This window comes from Lonchura striata, chromosome 4 (genome assembly GCF_046129695.1).
Source record: "Lonchura striata isolate bLonStr1 chromosome 4, bLonStr1.mat, whole genome shotgun sequence".
Classification (NCBI taxonomy): Eukaryota; Metazoa; Chordata; class Aves; order Passeriformes; family Estrildidae; genus Lonchura; species Lonchura striata.
In genome coordinates this window covers 12,592,190-12,614,887 of record NC_134606.1, presented here as the reverse complement: position 1 = coordinate 12,614,887, position 22,698 = coordinate 12,592,190, and the positions used below count along the sequence as shown (strand labels likewise).

Below are 22,698 nucleotides of genomic sequence, written 5' to 3'. Positions count from 1 at the left end.
CCTGTCACAGGAATTCTTTGCAAGTCCCAAAACTAGCTGGTATTGCTGAAGTCATGTCAAATGAAGACAACCATCTGAGACAGAACTAGAAATCCACTAACTGGATAGTAAATTCCCGACATTTAGTTTCTACAGAATTGCTACAACCCTTATGAATACTGAAACTGGCAAACCATGTTTTACTGACCGGCAGGTGGCTGGTGTCGGAGTCCCGTTTGAACAGCACCTTCTTTGTCCAAGCGGGTATCAGGGCAAACAGCGAATGGCTCCACTGGCTGTCCGAGGCTGCAGAGGTCAGGAGCTGGTGAGGGGCTTTGCTTGCCTGGATGACCACAGGTAAGGGCACTGCTGAAAACCAAGGCAACATGCAGCATTACAGCCAAGGCTGGGTCCTGCATGGCAGCCACTTGGTGCAGAGTCCAGCCAGCAGCAGTGCTCTGTGTGCAGACAGAGCCAGACACTCTCTCTTGAGGCACTCAAAATCATGACAAGCAACAGAGACTGAGGCCAGCCAGGAAACAGAGATGGGATTTGTCCTACGAAACCCAGCAAGAATCAGAACAAAACTGTTTCCTCCCTGAGAAACTGTCATATACCCCACAGAAAACTCCTTGCCATTTAAATATAAAGCATTTAATGCATGAATTAAAAGGTTTAAGCTATAAGTCAACTGTTAATATTTTCAACACAAAGAAACTTTCAGCAAAGCATAGAGAATTCAAACAATCCACAGTGTGAGGGACAGCAGTGCTAAAGGTGTTCTGCTTCAAAAATGAAGCCTTCCAATTAAGCATTGACCTTGCCAACACATACTGAGAACTGAAGTACTTAGTTGAGGATGGATCTCAGTTACATTTCAGCTGAAGTACCATCAAATCAAATGCTCATAAATTTAATAATAAGCAATAAAAATGCTAGCTTATACTCTTAAATTTTTATGAAAGATTAGTCAGTGATATTACACAAAGTAACAGGTATAGTTCTGAAATCATATCACTTTGATCTAGGAAAGTAAAAGCACTTTTGATATTAATAAAATAAGCTTATACTAAAAATAAATAATTTAATATGCTAAATTGCCACAAGGTAAAGCTGCTGAATTAAGAGAAATATGTTATGAAAATTTAAAATGATAGCTGGTTGTCTATGTTCAAAGTAGGTTTTCTTTTCATTTTTTACTTAATATTATCCTCATTTATTACTTATTTTAAAATCAATTTTCAGCAATATACATTAAAATGAACAAAAACTCCCATTAAAAAGGCAAGTAATTTTTTGAAATTACTTTTCTATGAAAAAGCTTATTAAGTATTAATAAAATATCAAAAGCTGAAGATACTAAAATCTCATTAATATGAGTAACAGCAGTTTTTGAAAAGCCACTGCTTTGTAAAAAGAACAATATAAAGAAATACAATTAGCTGCAAATAGAAAAGCATGGACAGAACATTCAGAATTGGACCCCTAAAAGGAGCCTTAAAGCATTAATGCACATGAATTACTGAAAATAATTCTGTTAACATGTAATCCTGCTGCTTACAAAACCCAGGTGGACACGCACTTGGGGAGTTTCCCTGTCTTCTCATGTATATTTGGAAGGGAGTAGCATATACTTGACAAAATTGTGACTATATAGGCCAGGGAAAGTTGGTGTCTATATTTTATGACCAGTTTTAATTCACTTCTCTAAGTTTTACTTAAGTATTTAAACCATTGTTAAACAACGTGACAGATTTGGACTAATTTAGGGGCCGTAGAAACAACATGGCAAACTCAGTGAGAACAGGAACATGTAGAATTACAACAAACGTCCATATATCTTTGGGGTTGGAATTTTTTCAAGACAGTCATGCATGGCTTATTTCAATTTCAAGATTAAGCAATGGTTCAAATCACTCAGAATGAAACCAGTGCTGAATTTTCAGTGCAGTACAAGACTGCTAAATACCAATTTGAGCTCACCTAGCCATAACACTCCCCAGCAGATCCAAATATACTATATCTGACCTCCAATGGCTTTAAACCTGTTTCTGACTACTGAATCAAGCCTCTTTGCAGTTTTGTATAAATATATTCACACACTGAAAAATATTAACTTTATACATACTGTGTCTCTCATACATTAATGCAACTGTCATGCCATTCCCTATGAAAGTGGGACACCAATTCTCCTTCATTTTCCTGACTACAGGAAATGCACTTTCCTTTACAGAAAACAGAAAGCCTGAATGAGTTTCTCTGTAGGGCTTTGTAAGTCAGAAATCAAAATGACAAAATGTATGAACTCTGTTGAGCAACTACTACCTTTAAAATGCTTCTTGTTTAGCAGATCATTTCCTTCTGAATTTGGGATGAGGGTGGTCAGCCAACAAGAAGCATGCAATTGCTTCATAGGGTATCTTTTGATCTTGTGTCCTGTGTAGTATAACATCTCCATGAGCACACCCAGCTGCACTCTACATGTGACAGGAAAGCCTGATACTCTCCCTCTAAAGAGTATCAAGTCCACAGTAACCAATTTAATTAACTGATCATGCTCCCTGACTCTGAATCAATCTCTGTATTACTAATTACACAGATGAGTCTGTTTTCAAGCCGTGCTTTGTCATCACTTACAATCCCAAGACGATGTTCCCAACTCCCAGCAGAAGCCTCCAGGCATGTTATTTGGCTGCTTTGTCATCAGTAGCTGAAGTACTTGAACTTTTAATGTTAAGCAACCTCAGCACTGATGATGACAAGGATGTTTCTGCAAAACCACTTGTATATTCCCAGTGGAAAGTTTTGCTTAAACAGATTCAACCAGTAAAATGCATGTCCATACAGCAACTTGCACCACTGCTTTTCTCCTGAATTTTTCTCATCCTTCCTAATAATTTTTAACATTATAGGCTGTTCTGTAATACTCTGGATCCACTGCCAGTAAAGATGCACTTTTCTGTGAAATTTTTGTTTCTAGTATTGACTGTCAATTAAATAAAATAACTTTTTTCTGATCCACACATATTTAACTGTTACTGGAACAGCTAATCTACAAGAACTGAACTGCATTTCCACATAAGTTGCTGCATACTCAACATCAGCCAACATATCTGTATTTATCAATTCACCTACTGTCTCTTTTCAGGTAAGTTCCTATTGTAGATGTAGGATTGTAGATGTCTGTTGGGTGCTTGAAAAGCTGGACTCGAAATATCTGAGAAAGAATGGTACAGGCATAATACATTCTTTTTCATATATATTCCAGATTTCTGTTCTGAAACACTGGTTTTTTTTTTAACAAATAGATTCATCAGACTTTGGAAAATACTTGACTGCTGAGGCCTTTCACTTTGGCTTTCTTTTGGATGCTGCTCAGAAGAGCAATTTGTGTCCATGGTGCCATCAACAGTGCCCCTTCAGAGATGCATCCCAGTTCTGACAGTGACTCTGAGGTCTCCTTGTTCCTTCCATTCTTTTTCCTACAGCTTCAATCTTTACAATTTTTCTAGCTGTTTTCAGAAAAGCCATTATGAGGATGCAAAGTCATAATTTTCATTGGTTTCTAAATGGCAATGATTCCCATTCCTTTTTGAAAGAAAATCTCTGCAACGCTGGGGAACAGTTTCATCTTTCCATGCAGCCCAGGCAGCCCCTCTCAGCTGGGCTTGCCAGGCTGCCACCAGGCACTCCCTGACTACAGCGCCTCAGGCCAAAACATTTCCCAGCCAGCAAACTACCAGAGCATGGGGCTTCATCTGGGGCTTTCCTGTAAACATCTCCAAAGATGCCAAATCAAACAGTTCATCAAAGAAAGACAGCAATTTCACTTTCTTTTGAGATGTTAGAGAATATCCCAATCTTTAAGAAAAAATTTTCTTTCTTTTTTTTTTTTAATTAAAAATTCCCCTGTTTTACAAGGCATTATCAAGCTGTTAAATATTTTATCTTACTTTTAATTAGCACATTAATAAAATGTTTTCCCATTATTTAATTCTTCATAAACCCAGTATAAACAGATACATCAGAGCCCTGTCTTAAACTGCATATTCCTAGCTAATTACCAGCGCTGGTAGGCAGATCTTGTGTTGAATTTCAAAATGGAAACACAGAATAAATATTAATGTAGCTGCAACAGCTGGAATATTGGTGTAATATTTTACCTATCACATTCCTGTAGCATGCACAGTTGATCAGAGCAGTCTCTGCTACTAAATGTTCAATTTTCTTTGCTGTTGTCTCTAGGCTGTTACTTGCCACTCCAGCTTTGTGCATTACTGCCTTGGGTGGTGACACACTGCTCTTCTCCGCTTCCAGCTGCCACACTCAAAGCATGGGCAATATGCTTAGGAAGGAGAGCTCCCCAATGTGGTGGCAGTGGATCTGTGTTCATACAGGCCAGGGGTAGAAGGATGGGTATTCTAAGAAATGAAATAAATCGTCCTCTGATTGTGGTCAGCATACTGTCCTTCACTTCGAAATTAGTTCTGTGTAAAGACATGGACCTGGCACAGCACAAGCCTTGACCACTGGACTCAGGGGGCTGAGTCCTGAACATGTCAGTGGCATCGACCACTCACCATCAGAACAGCACACAGAATATCACGACAGAAGTTAAACTGAAGGTAACTCTTGGCTACAGCAATTAAATAGGATAAGAGAAAATTAAAATAATCTTACAATAGATTCCCATCAAGAACTCCCCTATGTCCTTAGGGCTCCTATACCTTTACAGCCCATTCTAAGCAGTAGAATGCCAAATTAGCAAAGACACTGACAAGTTTGTGAAATTTCAAGTTCAGAATTAAAAATGAGGAAAAAACCCCCAATTTAACTAGGATATGAATTCTAATTTATTGCTCTCAAGGGCTGAATATTTCAGTTCAGATTCCAGAGTCTCACTTGCTTACCAACCACAAATTTATCAGCAAAGCTTTGAACAATTTTGCTTTATTTCAGTGGGTAAGACAGGAGCTAAATATACTCGCTTGCTATATTCTTGTTGTTGTTGTTCTAAATTACTCCCTGTCTTGAAAACCATCCAGGATACAAGATCCAATTTGAAGCCCTTTCAATTACACACAACAATGAACAGGCAAAGGTAGCTATTTACGGTACTCAGTTTTGAATGCTGCCATTAGCTTTTCTTGTTACAATGTCAAAGAAACTACGGGCATCAACAAGAAAAAACAAATCTACTTTCCAGGTCTGTTTTGAATAAATCAGAGCAGACTCAAATATATCTCTCAAAAATCCACTGTGTTTGTCAGTCACAGAAATGTTCTGGGGTTGTCTTTTCTCATCTTATGCAGAAACAACTCAAAAAAGCTTCCAACACAAACACTGAGATCACTGTGCTGTCACAAACCATTTCACACTTCAGCAAGCTGCCAGTCTCAATGACAAAGGTTTTACACATCTCTCTGCTTTCATCAAGAACTTTTTCAGAAAAAACTAAAGAATGTAGTACTCTGCTTAGGCAGATCACTAAAACCTTAAGTTTTAATTATGTTAAAAATTGATATATACTAAAATGGGATAGTTTTCAGTTATAAAATCAAGCATATAATTCAGTGCTTGTAGCACTCATTTAACACATATATTTACCTACTAACAAAATGCCAGAATTTCACAGAACCACAATAACTGACTTTGGAAATAACCCTTAAGATTAAGCCTAATTGCAAACCTAGTACTGTGAAGTTCACCACTAAGCCATGTCTCAAAGCACACATCTTTTAAATATCTCCAAGGATGGCACAGCGATTCAACCACTTCCCTGGGCAGCCTTTTCCAATGCTTGGTAACCCTTCCCATGAAGACAGTTCTCCAAATAGCCAAACTAAATCTCCTCTGGAACAACCTGAGGCCATTTTGTCTCATCCTGGCACCTGCTACCTGAGAGAAGGAGGTTGACCCCCACTTCACTATAACCTCCTTTCAGGTAGTATAGAAAGTGAGAAGGTCCCGCCTGAGGCTCCTCTCCAGGTTAATCAACCTCAGCTTCCTCAGCTGCTCCTCTTAAAACTCATTTTCCAGACTCTTCACTAACTTTGCTGCCTTCCTCTGGACACACCCCAGCATCTCAATGTCCTTCTTGTTGTGAGGGGCTGACTGACAACAAGATTTGAGGTGCAGCCTCCCCAGTGTCCAGTTCAAAGGGACATCACTTCCCTTGTCCTGCTTGCCATCTATTAAAATGATACTTCATATCAAAATCCACAACTATTTATTTTGGTCCAGAAGGTTTCTTATAAGTATAAAACCACACTCATTTCCTCTCTTGGTGGATGGTACATGAATAATTTGCAACCGATCACAAAGCAGGCTGCACACAGAAAAGATGACATTGAATAAATACTGGAAAAAAACAAGCTCAGCAAATCTGAATTACTTGCTTTCATATTTAAATTAATAAACACATTTGTGAATTAGCCACGGTACAGGGCAAAGAAATTAGAGGTATCTCACTTGATAACTGCTTCAAAGCATGTAATTTCTAGGCAAATGCATGTCATGAAATAATCTCTTGGGGAACCATAGTGATGGAGAGGTTTATTTAACACACTGTGCTGCCCTGTTAATGTGCTATATGAGGACATCCTAACCTTTCAGGATATACTCATCTCTACCACACTCAGGTGAAGCAGAACACTATTTATAATACATATGTAGTAATTAAAGACCAGAGACTCAGAGAAACAAGAGTGATTTTCACAAATTTACATCAAGAGTCTGTGGCAGTCAGCCCTCAGATGCAGCTACACCAAGCTCAAAGTGACTTCTCTAAGTTTCAATGAGATTAGGCAACTACCTCTGGAGACATTCACCATACCTGATATCACTGATAAGAATACTTGGTATCTGCTGTGAAGAGTTACCAGCATCCCAGCAGTAGATCCTCCAGACCCACTGTATCTATCAGTCTTTAAGCCACTGCATCCAACAGTCTTTAACAATCAGTCTTTGGTCCAGGTTGAAGTGGTGCAGCCATTGCAGTGCCAGAGGTCCATAAAAACAGCTTCAAGAATAGGTATTGTAACACTGCTGGTAAATGCACAGGGGTTAAGGTAGCTTCTGAAAATGAACACCTTGGTCAGCTTTAAGTTGCCTAGGTTTTTCACAAACCTGGGAACTCTGGACATCACAGGGTGCTCCCCTACACCATTATGTTTAATACTGAAAAACATCTCCTCCTGAAAAATGATTCAAAGCAGGATATGAATTGAGGCCTTCTCAGAAGGGCTTCACTCTAGATGAGCTGCTTAGGGAACCTAAAGCACCCTTGTTCCTAATTTCTGTGCAAACACTCTCCTGTAGCTCCTGTAGAGTCCCACTGATGTCAGCAGGTGACCAGGGCACAATTCCAGGGCCCTGCTCATCTTCACACACATGTCCTGTGTGTCCTGGTACACCCAAAATGATGAAAAGAGGGAGGAAACAGTTGCATACCTGCCATTCCTAGGCATCCCATCTCCTTCTGAAGCCACAGATCATCTTCAAAAACCTGGAAGAGAGCAATTATAAAAAAACCCTCTTTTCATAAATATCTATTATTGAACTTTTAAGCTAAAGTTGTGCTTCAATTACACAATTACACAAAACCCTACCCTACAAAGCCTCAAGTTTCTCAAAAATTAACTACCAGAAGAGACACAACTTGATTATTGAGGTCTCCCACAGCTTGTTAGGCAGAATGAGGCTCTGCTGCTCAGCATGCATGTGCACACTTTGGGGTTCAAACTGTACTTACACTTCATATTGTAGGGATGAGTCCCTGCACAATAGTGGAGCTGGGCTGGCTATTAGTTTGCTTCCATTAAATAATCTTTCTTTGCCATTTTCATAGGCATATTTGAGGTCACAGGAAAGTCACTAGGAGGCAGCAGGAACATGTCCACATTAGATGATCAAGTCCACTGAGATTACACTCATTTTTCTTCCAAAGAACTACACAGACACTTTCAAAGGGACAACATGCTAAAATTGCAGCTTGCAAGGCAATCTGTGACAGCCTCCTGCCTGTGCCTGGACCACAGAGACTGCTACAGAAATCACAGCTCAAAACATCAGTAGAAGAAACCAGTGTTCTTAAGGAGTTTTATTGCCCAGTGTTTCGATCAAGATGTAGTAGTCATACAAGCAAGTTCTTGTTTATCAAAGATTCTTCCTTGCAATAGCTAATAGAGAGGTAGGAATGTGGGCTAATTATCAGGGATCTAACTCTGTCTGATGACATCAGCTGCATTTGCTGTTTCTGTTTGCTACCAAGTACTGCATGTGAGTAATGTTAAGTACTGACTTATGTCAACACCACTGTCAGAGTACAGCATGTTAGGGGCAATTTTCTTCTTTGCCTGCTCAGGGAAGCCATCATTGATCATTGCTAGAGCTGTAACTTTAGTTACCCTTAAATGAAAATATTTCTCACCTCAGTCAGGGTACTTTCCCTCAACAAAACAGAAAATGCAAGATATCTCACAAATTCAGATGTATCAGAAGGCCTGGGGTTTAAGAAGCCTCTGGAAAACATGTCCATACAGGATTAAAAGTAACGTTTTAAGAGAAAGAAGGGACTCAGAAACAAACACTAGCATGTACGTGCAGCAAACTCTGAGCAGTCCTGGGATATAGCTCTGGGAGATCCCAGGCACTGAGCTCTCCACTAGAGGCTATTTCCAAATTCCTTGTTGTACAGCTCTTCCTAGTCTCCAGAACTCTTGTGCACAAGCTGAGGCATGGTAAAGTTCTTTAATGCCATTATTAATTAATTGTCATTGGTTAAACAATCTCTATGACCATGAACCATCAAGCACCTCAAGAACACAGAAAGAACAGGAAACTTCAGCAGCAAGCTGAAACAAAAATTGTCTGGTGGATAACTCAGAATTACTATTTTTAAAATTATTATTATACATAGAATGAGTCCCTTCTGAGCTAGAGGGACCCCTGCAGATCATTGCATCCTAGTCTTGAATGAATAGCCCATAAACGGGATCAAAACTGCTGTTTGTGTGCCCTTCCATCTATGCATATGGATATGCAGCAACCAAAATCACAATAAAAGGGTATCAATCTCTGCCAGGCATTTCTAGAGCAGTGCAGGGTCCTATCTACATCACGGAAATGTGTACCAGCCCACTAACAGTTTAGAACACTGATGAAAATGTAGACCACCAATATGGTCTTTTATGTTAAATGCAATCTTGTTTATAAATATAAATCCCAGATTTATATTTAAATGCATTAAATCAGCATATATATGAATTTCAGTGTTGGATGTCAACAGCTGCATTGTGAGCCTCCAACAATGACCATGGTTTAAACATGTATAAACACATGCTAAAAATGTGGCTTTCCAACTAACAAGCTTTATTTTCTACTTTTTAGAAAATCAGTACACAACTGGCTCCTGATTTCCACAGGCTCCAGGCTTTTATTCCTGTGTGGTTTTACAAAACATAGACAGTATTCCGTAGAAGTCTTCCATTCTGCTGCAGAGTGCATCCACAATACCAGAGGGCATTGATTGCAACAGGCTCCAAATCAGCAAGCAGTGGCAATTCCATGGACCTGCACTCACATCATGCTTCAAAAGTAATTAATTTAATGCGATAATGTTGTCAGGAAACTTCACAAGTTTTACATTAATTTATTCTTCTGGTAAAGTAAGTTGGTGTGCTGTTTGTTGGTTTTGCGGGGGGACTCCTGGTTTTGAAGGGGTTTTGTTTGATTTCTTTCCTGCAATACTATTTCCTGTTTATTAGTCTTTCTGTAACCCTACCAACAAACTACATTTGTGACTCACTCTAATGCCCACTGCACAGTAAGGTATGGGCAAAAGATAACGCTGTCAACACATTTTGAGATGGCTTGACAGACACAAACCTAGATAAAGAATGAACATAAAGCACCATCCTAAAAGCTACTGTACTCCTCACTGGAGACTGACAACACTGAGCAGAGGTGCTATGACTAGATAAACACCAAGGGCCTCTGCTCAGAAGCACAGAGAAGCACAGACACAGCATCATTAGGGCTGGAGATCATCCAGTCCTACCTTTTGCCAAAGCAGGGTCACCTAGAGCAGGTGACAAGAACACATCCAGGTGGGTTTGGCATGTCTCCAAAGAGGGAGATTCCAAGACCTCTCTGGGCAGTTGTGCTAGTACTCTGCCACTTTTCTTCAGTGAAAAGAAGTTGTTTGTGTTGAAGTGAAACTTTTTGTGCTTTACTTTATGGCCACTGCTCCTTGTCTTGTCCCCGGCTACCACTGAAAAGGGTCTAGCACCATCCTCTTGACAAACACCTTTGAGATATTCATACGTATTGATGAGATCGCCTCTCAAATCTTCGTTTCTATAGACTGAACAGGCTCAGCTCCCGCAATCTCTCCTCGTAAGAGAGATGCCCCACACCCCTCACCGCTTTCGTGGCCCTCTACAGAACCCTCTCCAGCCTGCTGAAGACCTTGTCCAACCCTGTCGGCTGCCTCCCGAGGCCGGCGCCCGGCAGCTCTCCGCTGCGCAGCGGGCCCCGCTCCGAGCACGGGAGCCGCGGGCTGCGGGGCTGCCCTGAGCCCGCCTCCGAGCCGGCCGCGGGGCCGCTCCCCACCGCGGCCCGCGGGCGCAGCCTTACCCCAGCCGCCGTCCCGGTGCCCGCTGCCAGGGGCCGCGCGGGCGCGGGGGGGCCGCCGGCGAGCAGCGCCAGCAGCAGCCCGGCCAGCGGCCACCGCATGGCGCCGGGCGGGCCCTCCGCGGGTGCGCACGGCGCCGCGGAGATTTTTCCAGGCGTCGCCCCGAACCAGGCCCGGCCTCAGCCGCCGCATCCAGCCGCCATCGGTCTCCTCCCACCGCGGCGAGGGCGGGGGTAGAGGGGCCCCGAGCAGCGGGACCTCCCCTCGTGCCCTGCCCTCGGGCCGGGTCCCGTGCGATGGCGGCGGCCGCGGGCTGTCTGCGGGCCGTAGGGCTGCAGTTCTGGGCGGACTGGCTGCAGGCTCTGCCCGCCCTGCTGGCTCCCGCCGCGCTGCTGGGGCTGCTGCTGGGCGCCGCCGCCGCCGCCCTGCTCTGCCGCTGCGCGCTCGGGCCGCGCCGGGGCGGAGAGGTACGCGGGGCCGGCGGGAGGGAGGCGCGGGCGGCTCGGGCGGCTCGGGCAGCGCGGGTGCTTGGCGGAGGTCTGGAGTTGGAGGGCCCGGAGGTGTCCCCTGCCGGCTTTGCCCGCTGCCCAGGACAGCCCGGGCTGCGCTCGGGGCGAGCGGCGCGGCGGGTGCGCTCTGCCGCGGGGTAGGTGGGGAGCCCCTGATGCCTGCCACGCCTCGCTGGAACGGATTTCACTACTTCTCTTAGAAGTTGCTGAAAGAAATGGACGAACTCTAAAAGGAGGCCGGTGAAAGTGTTTACGTGTTCTGAGTGTTGCCCCCCTGGCCTGTATCTCTACCATATGTGACGTCCAAGTTGCTTCTCGCAACCACCGCTTCGTGTAGAGGCCGTGTTGCTTTTGGGGATAATGGAAGATGTGCCCGGTTCGCAGAAGCTTTGTGAGATAATTGAAAATAAACGCTGGTCTCCACCCTAAACCAGTAATCTTATTTCCGAAATGCTTTACAGACTTTTCCAAAGTTCGTGTTACAGCACAGCAGAGTATTAGTACTAGCCCACAGCATTAATTTTGCACTGAAGGTATGCACATGGACACCTAAAGAAGTAAAGTAGCCTGAGCACTGCTGACGGTTTGCTTGATGCCAAGCTAACAGGGTTTTCTAAAGTGTGTGATTTTGTTAATAACATACTTGTTCTCTTTTAAGTACTGTGGTTCATATCTCTTGATTTCATAATGTTTGTTTGGACTCGTAGATTGCAGAGGCAGCATGCACCTACTGAACCAGGCAGACATCCATCTACCAGGCAGATATATTTTCTGAGAATTGTTATTGATTTATGCTTTATTCTCCCATCATGCTGGACTGACTGGATGTAGCAGTGGTTGGTGCTGGCACAGTGGGGGGATTTGGAGCCCTGCAGAGAGTTCTGCCAGCCTGCAAGTGCAGGGTCTGGTCCAGCTTGGTTTTTCACCACACCTTTCCTCAGCTATAACAGCTCTGCTGTATGTGTGTATCTGCTAGTGCTGATCATCATTATAATTACATAGGAGACAGATTCTCTAGTTCCCAACTGCTTTCACGTTGGAGGATTGAAGCTCTGTTTGAAGCCAGATATTAGCCTCGTAATAAAGACACCTGAAATGCTGGATCAATGCATCCTGTCCAAGTACAAGCCCTTCTGATACAATTGCTCATTTTTTCCATGCCTTAATAGGTGTATCTTTATTGTACTGCCACTACCAACTCAAATGTAGTCGTGTGCAATTTTATCCTTTATGTCAAATAATGTCAATAGGGAATAGAAGCTGTCAGTTCTCCCTGGTCTGGATCTTCAGAGGCATTTAGATGTTTAAATACTATTAAAATCAATGTTGCTGTCATAAAAGGGTTATTTATTTTGAAAGAAAAATAAACTGCTTGCTGGTACATACAGAGCACATTGCAGGGTGGGAAGGTTGGATCCTGTGGGTCTGATTTCCCCAGTTGAACAGGGAAACCTTAGGCTGTTCCTCCCTCCCACTGTCTGCCCCAGCAATGCTATGGAACAAGCAGGTGCTGAACTGCACCTATTGCAGCCTCCTGTACCCAAAGTAAAAGCAGGGATAGCTTTCCTGAGTATGGTGGGTTTCATCCCAAGCAGCTAAATTATCCTTAGCCTGGTAGCAGGGCAAGTACCGGGAGTCGGAAGCAGCTTTAAGCACCACAGCAAGACAACACATTTGTCACTCAGATGATCACTATTTTATAGATCACAGCCTGAATCTGTGAGACTTGGATGCATGGAGGGTACATAAGTCCCCCATTTGTTGATTTGTACATAGGATACACTGGGGTAGTTTTAAGAAGAGGTGTTTACCATAGTGAAAAATAAATTACAAGATTGCTGCGGGAGATTTGTAGCTGTTCTTTTCTTATAAGTATATTTTTAGGAACCAGCATCTGCACTTCAGCACATCTAAGAGGCTAACCCAAAAATATAATCTGAATTATTGCACCATCCAGAGAGGTGACAGAGGCACGTCATTAAAGAGGATTAAGTGTGTTCCAAAGCTGGGCTGTTCTCTGTGTTCTGGGAAAATGGACTACTATACATTCCAAATGGTCAAATAATTTAAGGGGAACCTTTCCATGAGAGAGTGATGTGCCTAGTGGCTGCAGCTGTATCATTAGACTACATCAAGAAGTAGTCAGTGGATTGAAAACCTGAAACATAATTTAAAAAGTAGTCTATGTAGTGTGGCTGTTATCTTTTCCTTCACTGAAAAAATAATCCTTCCAATGCTGTGTTTGGAGGGAGGCACATTAGTGCTGTTTTCTGATCTCTATAGTGTGTAGGTGAAAATCATATGTAGCAGGAGGTAGAGGAGCAAAAATATTTGGCATTTTCTTTGTTGCTGATAATTATAGACAATTTTAGTTAACTTGCTGTAATTGAGATGTTTGAGCTCAGACGATGAGGTTGACTCCATAATCTGTAGTCTGAAATTTTGATAGCAGATGGATTTATTTGACATGTTCACAGCCTTTTAAAACTGTTTTAGATTAAAATTCTACTTCTGGAATGACAAATTTAAAAGTTAATTAATTATAATTATTTTTTCTGAATATGTAAAATTTTCATTCATTTTCAGTTTTTTTTTTTTTTTGCAAAATTTTCAACTAATACTGGAATAATTTTCATGATGGAGACATGAATGTATCCAGGCTACTGTGGAAGATGTTTCCAGTTTACCTGCATGATCTCAAGTGTTACATTTTATGTTTTCTCTTGGAATTTCAGAAAGATGATTCTCAAAGACTTCTGGAAAGCTTCAGTGCTGATGAAAAAGAGCATACACTCATGAAAAGTAAAGCAGAGCCCTATACATCAAAAGAGGAAATGGTGCTGGAGGTAAAGCTCTGTTCTTATAAGTGGATGTCCATTTTGCTGCTTGTAGCAGTGAGCATGTTCAGGGCCTGCTCCAAATTGTCTTAATTTTAGTGGATTGGAGAGAGACTTTAAAAAGTGTTCAGAAAAAGTGTAAGATGGAGAGTGGGACTTGATTGCTGGTTATGAATGCAAACATTTCAAGCACATATTTCCCTTATGAATTCCATTTCTCCTGGGGCACCCTTTAGATATTTTAATCAAGATTCTGAGTTTTTTTGGACAGAGACTTTTTGCTTTCATCTCTGTGTTGTCCTTAGTTTCAGAAGGCTGATGGGATAAATTAGCAGTATTAATATAAGAAAAAGTTTGTAAGTACTGAAAGACCACTGTGGTGAGCAGGGATTCAAAGGCAATTAGAGAATTTGTGGAAAAAAGGTAGAAATATAAACTTAACAACCCACCCCCAATGAAAACATCAAATAACTTAAGTCTTTTTTTTCTTATAATCCCAAAATAACTGGATAGCCAGTCATACTGTGTAGTCATTAGATCACTATCTTTCACCCAAAGCTGATTTGACTGGTCTTGCTGAAGCCAAAGATTGTGATTTAAACTACTCATTTAAAAATGTGCAGTTCATCTGACTCATTCAGCTCATACATGGATAAAATGTCAGTAATAACCAGCCAGTGCTTAGCTTGTAACAAGAACTGATTTCAAGAAAATGTTATTGTTAACATTTAATCTGTTAGTTTAAATCCTGACAGGTAATGAATCTTCATTTCACCTTTGTGATTAGGAGTTGTGACAATATGGTTTTGGTCATTTTGCTTGAGTTAAAGTAGAATATAACAAGTGAGCATGGATTAGGTTATTTTTTGAAGTGTAAATGTTGTTGGAGAGCTTACACAATTCTACATCTTTATGCTTATTACCAGTGTTTTCGAAATGGGATCACAGTCTTTTAAAGGTGATAATTCACATCTATATCCATTTCCATAACATGGCTCATTTATAAGACATTAAGAGGTAACCTTATTATTTGAGGAGGCTTTCTCCCACCTATCTGTCTAACTACTGAAATTATATGTATTTTTTCCTACTAATTTGTTCCGATTTCCAGAGGCTTTCGCTGTTACTAGCACCAAATTGGCATTTATGAAGAAGCATAGATGGAAAATGCTTTTAATTAGGTTAGAGCACTTCAAAAAAGCAGGTATTTTCATTGAGACTTTTCACATTGCAAGAATATCATAATCACTGTATTAATAATAATTGTGTGTTACTTATGCCTGCTGAGAAGCAGGATATATTAGTTCTAGCCACTGAATACAGTTTTCCAGTTGTGCACTGGCTGCTCTGCCTCCAGTCACTGCAGAGCAGTAGCTCTGTCCACTCCTGTCCCTGATGAGATACTGCAGTGCTGGGACTGCTCACCAGGAGCAACTTCATCAATAAACGTTATCAACACACCCAAAAAATGGAAAGAAATGAAATGGAGATGAAAAAGTGCAATGGTAGAAGTCCAGTGAATTACATAATTTGCTCTTCTCTTTCCATTTCTGTTTTTTAGACTCTATTAGTGCTTTGATATTTCCTAGAAAAAGCTGTATGAAAAACTCTGTGTTTTGACAAATCAGTCTTTCATTTCATATGACAAAACCAAAAGAGAGAAAATAGGAAATCCTAGTGCTTGGATTTACACATTTTATCTGCTATTTGTAGCCAAACTTTTATTAAGCCATACCTAACCTCTCAAAACAAATAATGATCCCATTGTTCCAGTGTCTAGAAAAAGGCAGTAGCAGAAAGTCAGATTATGTGATATAGAAAATTGTGTGAAAATAATTAAATATCTATTAAATGTTCTTTAGAAAAACATTATTATTTTCTCTAGATTTTGGGTAAGAGTTGTATTATAAAAGTTTTGCTTATTTTCTCGTGTATAATTAAAAATATTTTGTAACAGTAGTAATGACAAGAGTTCCCTTTTCAAGTTTTTCTAGTCGGAATGAGCCTTACGAGAAGACTTCTTGCACCAAAGCAGGGACAATCAATAAACAGTTATCAATAGGAACATTTAAGTTGTTTAAAAAAAAAGGAGCACACAATACTTAAAGTGAGTAATTGCCAGATCTGCTGCTGTTTTCAAATGGTTTTCTGTTCTTTTCCATACAGGAAAGTGAGTCTCCTCTGAACAGTAACATTGCAGCATTTGCATTAAAGGCAAAAGTGATCTATCCCATCAACCAGAAATTTAGGGTAAGGTTTTAGATTCTACTTGTAAAAATTAATGACAATCATTCTGTGTCAGAGTAAATTGCAGAGTCAAGTAATGGAAGAAAATTTACTGCCAATCTGCTTAATAGGGATCTTTCTTTTTTTAATAGTCCATTGACCCAGGGCTTATTCTGTAAGGTGTCAGCTGCTTACAGCTTCCCTTAATTGTTGGAACCTGCAATGCTTTTCATGGTGTGCAGTCAATTTTCACTGTCTTTAATAGAGCTTGTCTGCCCCTTAACATTAATGGAAGTTGGATCTGTCTAAGGAGCCATAAGACAAACACCACAAGGATCTAAAAGAAAAAGAATACACCAAGCAGGCTAACTACAACAGAAGAATGCTTTCCTGGGCAATGCAAAAGCCTGTCATGTATATGAAACACTTTTGCTGTGTATAGTGCTTTTATATAACTTTTTCCTTAAAAGTAAACACTGAAAATTGATGTGATGTTTATCTCTTTATTGTGTTGTATTAATTAACCTTGTGAATTTCCTTTGACTTACAGCCTTTGGCAGATGGCTCATCCAATCCATCTTTGCATGAGAATCCAAAGCAGGCAGTTCTGCCTAATCAAGTGGTGGAGACATCTATGTCAGGCAGCCTGGGATCCCTGAGCCAGGGAGACAAAGAGGACTGTAGCTCCTCCACGACAATACATTCCACAACAAGTGATGACAGGTTTCAGGCTCGAGCCTTTCTAAAGGTGGGCAGCTTCCCTGAAGTGCTCACATGTGAGAGGTAAGCACTAAACCAGGCCTTGTTTGGTCATTTCCTGTGTTTTCAGGGCAGTCACTAAAGATGAAAGGCTGGCTATGAATGCACACAGGTCACCACATCAGGACAGGGTTATCTGCTTATAACCCTAAAAAAGTTGTTGGGGAGATTAATACATTAAGCTGTTGGAAGTCATCCTGTTCTTCGTGAAATTTTGGGAATCAGAACTGGCCAAAAGCTGTCTCACAAGAGGTGTTAGGATAGGGAGAGGTCTTTGTTATGTCTCATATGCTCAGTTAACGTGTGCTGGGGATGGAGCTCTCTGCACTGTACATTGCCATCTCACACTGCAGGTGCTTTGAGAACACTCGGTGGCCTGTTCTCTCTTGTTTTAATGGGAGCTACTCATGTCTTATTCTGGAAAACAGTTCCTCTCTTGACACTGCTGATGAGCAGATAGAGGTAATTAAAATGGACTCTCAGCTCTGATTTCCTTTCAGCTGCACCATGGCAAGGTACCCCTAGATGAATACATGTGTCTGTACTGTCATTAGCAAGAATAAGAAAATCATATTTGTGTCCCCAGGACTGGGAAAGGTATTAGCAGTGAAGTATGTTTACAAAATACCCACTCTTATTATGGCTGTTTCAATTTAAAGGTGTGTTTTCCCTGGTTATATCCACTCATGCCTGCGTTTACCTTGTTTTTTCTAGAGGAAACCACAGCACCAACTTTATTAAAAGCACTGTGTTTTGTTTATGTTTACATACAGAAAGCTTTTCTGAAAAACGAGGCAATGTAGAAATAAAGTTTTGGGGCAGTGTTATTAGGAGGATGTAGTGGTTAAACAACACTTATATTGTGTTGTCCTTTTGTGTAAACATCATTTAGATTGCTATTAATGCATTTTTAATCTTTGTTTTAGTTTTGATGTTAAGCTCTGCCTTTGCAGTCTTACTTTAAAAGATCTCATGCTTCTTGACACTGAACTCAGAAAAGAAAAACATGTGGTAAGTACTTACATCTCATTTATAGCTAATTGTTTTGAACATCTTATTTGAATATTAGTTTAGGAAATAAAATAAAAAGCTGGCTAGGTGAGATGTAGTGCAGCAGAGTTGCATTTCCACATTATTTTCTTTTTTTTCTCTCCTGGTCTGCATATATATGAGCTTCCTAAAAAAAGTAAAATATAATGAGGTATACTGGTCTGTGAAATACCAATATAGAAAATACAAAAAAATGGTTTTAGACATTACTCCAGAGATTAACATACAGCACTTGAGGCACATAAGAAGAGGCAATAAATTATTTTGTCTTAAGGACAAACTTGCTTCTTTGTGTGTTGTGACTCCAAAGACTTAAAGCTTTTGGAATAAAATTGAAAATTCTTTTCAACTGAATCATTACCATTGTGGTAAGTACAATAGTTGTGAATTTGTATGACTGAGGGATTAAGTTACCATTTAAACCATAGATAACTACCTGCACCAAGGCACAGCATCTAAAAATGACAAGTTAAAAAAAAAAGAAAAAAAAGTACAATTAAAGCCACAGGATACTCAGTAATGATTGTTTGTGGTGACTAGCTATCAAGTAGTGATCAAGTATTGCACCATTACTGCTACTGAGGTTTAGCTCATAGATATGAATCTGGACATAAAATCCATAACTTTTTCCTCCCATCTCTTCTTGGTCTGTTTAAACAAAATTGGTAATTACTGTTATAATTTACTAAATCCACCGAGAATATTTCAAAGGGTGGTATTTTCTGAACAAATTTCTACATAACCCAAAGGAGGAAACAGGAAAGTAAAGCTGGGAAGCAGTTTCTCATCTGATGGATTATCCACATCTAGTTAGACGAGAAAGGGAACTTGTGATCCGATTCCAGAAGGAAGTTTAGCTTGATTATAGAAAGTTGAACTTGATGTCAAAGTTAATAATCAATTTCTAAAGCAGAGAGAATGAGCATTTAACATGCTTTGTGGCCCACCAGAAATCACCACAAAAAACTTTGACCTTCAGCTGGATATTTAAATAGCTTTATATTTTTGCCAGAAAGAAAAAAGGGAAAAATAAGTCAGTCTGAGAATAATTTCTTCCTTCCCACCCTGCTTTCTCTGATTTCACTCTTTCTTGGCATCAAGTCTAAGGAAATATATCTTTTTCTATCAATCCCCTCCTGAATCCTTTTCTTTTTCTTTTTCTTTTTACTTTTTTTTCTTTTAAATATATTTTTACTGTATATAGTATCTTGGTAGTGTGCTCAAAGTTTGACAAACTCCTGTCCAAAGCATTTACAAGTGAGATCCAAAACATGACTGCTATATGATTTTCTCTTCTATTAGGTGCTATTTATAATATATTTTCCAGGTTTTGCTCACCTGACATACTGGCTTCAATAATTGTTTCTGTATGTAAATATATATTTATTTGTGTTTTTATATGTTTTACTGAGGGAAGTTCTGCATCATCTTGTTTTTAAGATTATGAGGAACAGGCAGGGGCCTGTTAAAATTCCTATATTTCTATTTGCACACTGGAAAATGCTGCAGCAGTTAGTAATGAAGTGAATTAACCTTACATTGAAACTCTAATTGAGGCAAGAGGGGAAAAAGTTAAGCAAAATTTTTCCCAGTGTTAAAAAATTCAAAAACATCTTTTTGAGGACACTAGTATTACAGTCTTAAAAAAAAAAAAGGTACACAAATGGAAAATAAGTATTTTTATTGCAAGAAAAGCTAGCTAGAACATGAGATAGTTTCTTTTGGGTTGTGTATAAAAATGTTTGATGTATTATGTGGCTGACTACAGTTGAAGTCAGAGTAATGAGTCTTTAGTATCTTTGGAATAGTTAATATCTTCCAGTTTAGGGGTTCATTAAACTTTAGAAAAATGGGCTTTGTATTTTCAAGTGATCTGCATTTTCTCCAGTCAAGAATAGTTTAAAATCTGTCTGTCTGGTTACAAGGATATATGAAATTATCTGTAACACCATCTTCCAGTACCTCACTGGAGACAAAACCAGAGAATTTTTCACGATGGAAGTACTGGAGAGTTGCTCGTGATTTGTCTATTATCTGTTGTTTTACTTATAATTCACTATAATCTCCCTGATTGATTTAAATCAGCAAAATTTATCACAAAGATGTCCTTACAATGACAAACAGGCATTTAATCTGGGTGTTGTTTTCTTCCTTTTAAACAGCTGTTTATTCAGATTTTCAAGATATGCCTCACAGACTTCCATCGTAAAAAGAAGATTACTGATAGTTTGTTGAAGAAAATCCTTTTAAATCAGGAAAATGTAAGTGGGTTTGTTGGTTAGTATTTAAGACCGCACAAAATAAGAGTTAATTTTATTACCACAGTAGGCCATTTCACCTACTCCTTTTGAACAGCAATGTCATTTGTAATCTCTTTCTGAAGAAAATACAAAGAAACTCCCTTGTTAGTTGATTTTCTACATTACCTTGTATGCTTTTCCTCTTCGTTACTGTATGAAGTGATCTACGTAATCTGTTAAAGATAAAATACTTTGTAGTTGAATCCATTTAAGCAAACAGAACATTTTGAACCTTATTCACTCAGACTTAATAATTTCTAATTATCAGGGTTTTTGTTTGGTCCCAGGTATCTTGCTTATAAAATAACAGGAAATAAAGAAGCAGTATGAACCTCAAGGCTTTCATCAGGGGAAAATATACTTATTTTCCTCATCATCCTTTTTTATTTCATGTGCTTCTATTGTAGTCCATATGCCACTTCTGAACTGGAAGACATATATTGACAAGTCAATGTGTGTTTCAGGTAGAGTCACAGTACTATTGTTAAGGTTATTAGAAGGAACAAAAAGCTTTACAAAACTACAGAAAATAGGAGAGCTATTGGTTCCACTTTCCAGTTTAGAGTCTCAGAAAAATCTGGATTGAGAAGCAGATCTCGAGATTGTCTGGTCCAGCCTTCTGTAGGAAGCTTTGTCTTATGTAAGGTTATCCAGTGCCCTGCCAATACAAATCTTGAATGTTCATACTGAGAGCAGCCTAATCACAGGAACAATTATGCTTTTCTTACATGTAGATAGAATTTCACATCTGGACTTTTGTCTATCAGCTCATAAGCTCTAGTTGTTGAATACTTTGTGCAATCTCACAATCTGTAAATTACTATGAGGAATCTCTGTAGCTGTATTCTATGATTTATATCAGAAGGCATTTTGCCTTAAAGCACTCTTGTGCCTTAAACCCTCAGGTCTAGTATTAAAGCTTATTGTATTTACTAAATGAAAAGTGAGATTGGATGTGCAAAATCCTTTTACTGCTGGTCTTCTGGTAATGACTTCAAATTATAAACAGAGCTAATCTAGAATAGGCATGTTTCCTGATAGAACCTAATCCTCAGTGAAATATGATGGCATCGATGTCCGCATGCCTTTAAGCTGCTGCAAGACAAGGACTAAATCCAAATAACTAGATGCAACAATTGCCAGAGAAGTCCAGTTGTTTAAGTGCCAGTATGGAGTTTCTGTGTCCTATATGGTGCAGAGGAAGATCTTGTAAACCTGACAGGTGAGATAACATACAAAGAACAAGGCTGGTTATGACCACCATGTAAAAGAGATGTTACATGTTTTATTGCAGACAGCATTATCCACTTTTAATTCTGCCGCATGGGATTTTGATGCAATTGTTAGTGAAGCTTGTCAAACTCTACTTATATTTCTTTAAGGCATAAGGGTATCCAGTTAATGCATTGAGAGCCAGAAGTGGATGGTATTAGAAGTCAGTGCTTGCTATATAAGGGATGCTGCAGTGAAGGAAGAATCACCATTTTCAGTATCAGCTTACTAAGCAATGGCAGCAGACTAGTATTTGTCAGCAACATCAGCTTTCATAAAAAATCACCCTGGTTTCTAAAGGACTGAAAAACTGTGAAACCTCATGTAATCATGCAGCCTATGATTTATCCCTTATGAGCATTACAGGTTTTTCATCCGTGTGAGTTCATCCAGCACTCTGAAGGAATCACTGTCTGAGTATCACCTGGATACTTACCTGAGCTTTTAAACACAGGGTGTACACTCATAGCTGCCATTTAAGATGGGGCACATGCATTAAAATAAAAATATTTGTAGATAGATTCCAGGGGTTATTAGTGTAAAACTCATGAAGCAGTGTTAACTAATGAATTCAGCAGAGATGGATTATGGTCTTGACTTTACTCACATCCTAATGGAAATGAATTTGTATTAAGTTTTGTTCAGAACTGCCATATATCTGGAGATTTCCTTGCTTGCTACAGAAGGTACATTACCAAGAGAGATATTTCTGGACATTCCTGTTCACCTTCCTTAGCCATGAGCCAGAACAAACTCACAGATTCACTCCCAAATTTAGAAGTTATGTCTGTTTTTCTATTTAAGAAATTACTTGTTTTTTTTTTTTTTCCCAGGATTTTGAAGAATTACAGAAACAACTTGAATCTAGACTCCAGAATACTGAAATGTCAGGAGCCCGTAATTCAGAGTTCCAGACTCTAGAAGACCTAGAAAGAAGGGAAAGGGAATATTCCGAGCACATAATAGATAATGTAACTTTCTATTTTTTTTCTAAAATTTTATTTCAATGTTAATCTTTTGGAGGGGAGTTCTTTAGTGCAATGGTTTTGTTGAGTAGTCCACAGTTAGTATTTTATATGTGTCCTGAAAATATTTTTACTTTGCCCCAGCAAAATATTTCCAGCTCCCTT

At 39.6% G+C, this 22,698-nt stretch overlaps 2 protein-coding genes across 3 annotated transcripts in view; one reads left to right on the top strand and one right to left on the bottom strand.

Moving 5' to 3' along the window:
* EVC2 (EvC ciliary complex subunit 2) overlaps positions 1 to 10,662 on the bottom strand; it is a 61,151-nt gene extending 50,489 nt beyond the window's left edge. The window contains exons 1-3 of the mRNA XM_021550707.3: positions 10,618 to 10,662; positions 7,432 to 7,486; positions 188 to 348 (exon numbers count right to left, since the gene is read on the bottom strand). Coding sequence (XP_021406382.2) covers positions 188 to 348; positions 7,432 to 7,453 — 183 coding nt within the window. The 5' untranslated portion in view covers positions 7,454 to 7,486; positions 10,618 to 10,662. The remainder of the gene's footprint in view (positions 1 to 187; positions 349 to 7,431; positions 7,487 to 10,617) is intronic.
* Positions 10,663 to 10,911: 249 nt separating this feature from the next.
* Positions 10,912 to 22,698, top strand: part of EVC (EvC ciliary complex subunit 1) — a 48,304-nt gene continuing 36,517 nt past the window's right edge. For both annotated transcript variants that reach the window (XM_021550721.2, XM_077782761.1), the window contains exons 1-7: positions 10,912 to 11,082; positions 13,860 to 13,970; positions 16,128 to 16,211; positions 16,738 to 16,970; positions 17,873 to 17,957; positions 20,159 to 20,257; positions 22,402 to 22,539. In XM_021550721.2, the coding sequence (XP_021406396.2) occupies positions 10,912 to 11,082; positions 13,860 to 13,970; positions 16,128 to 16,211; positions 16,738 to 16,970; positions 17,873 to 17,957; positions 20,159 to 20,257; positions 22,402 to 22,539 (921 nt within the window). The remainder of the gene's footprint in view (positions 11,083 to 13,859; positions 13,971 to 16,127; positions 16,212 to 16,737; positions 16,971 to 17,872; positions 17,958 to 20,158; positions 20,258 to 22,401; positions 22,540 to 22,698) is intronic.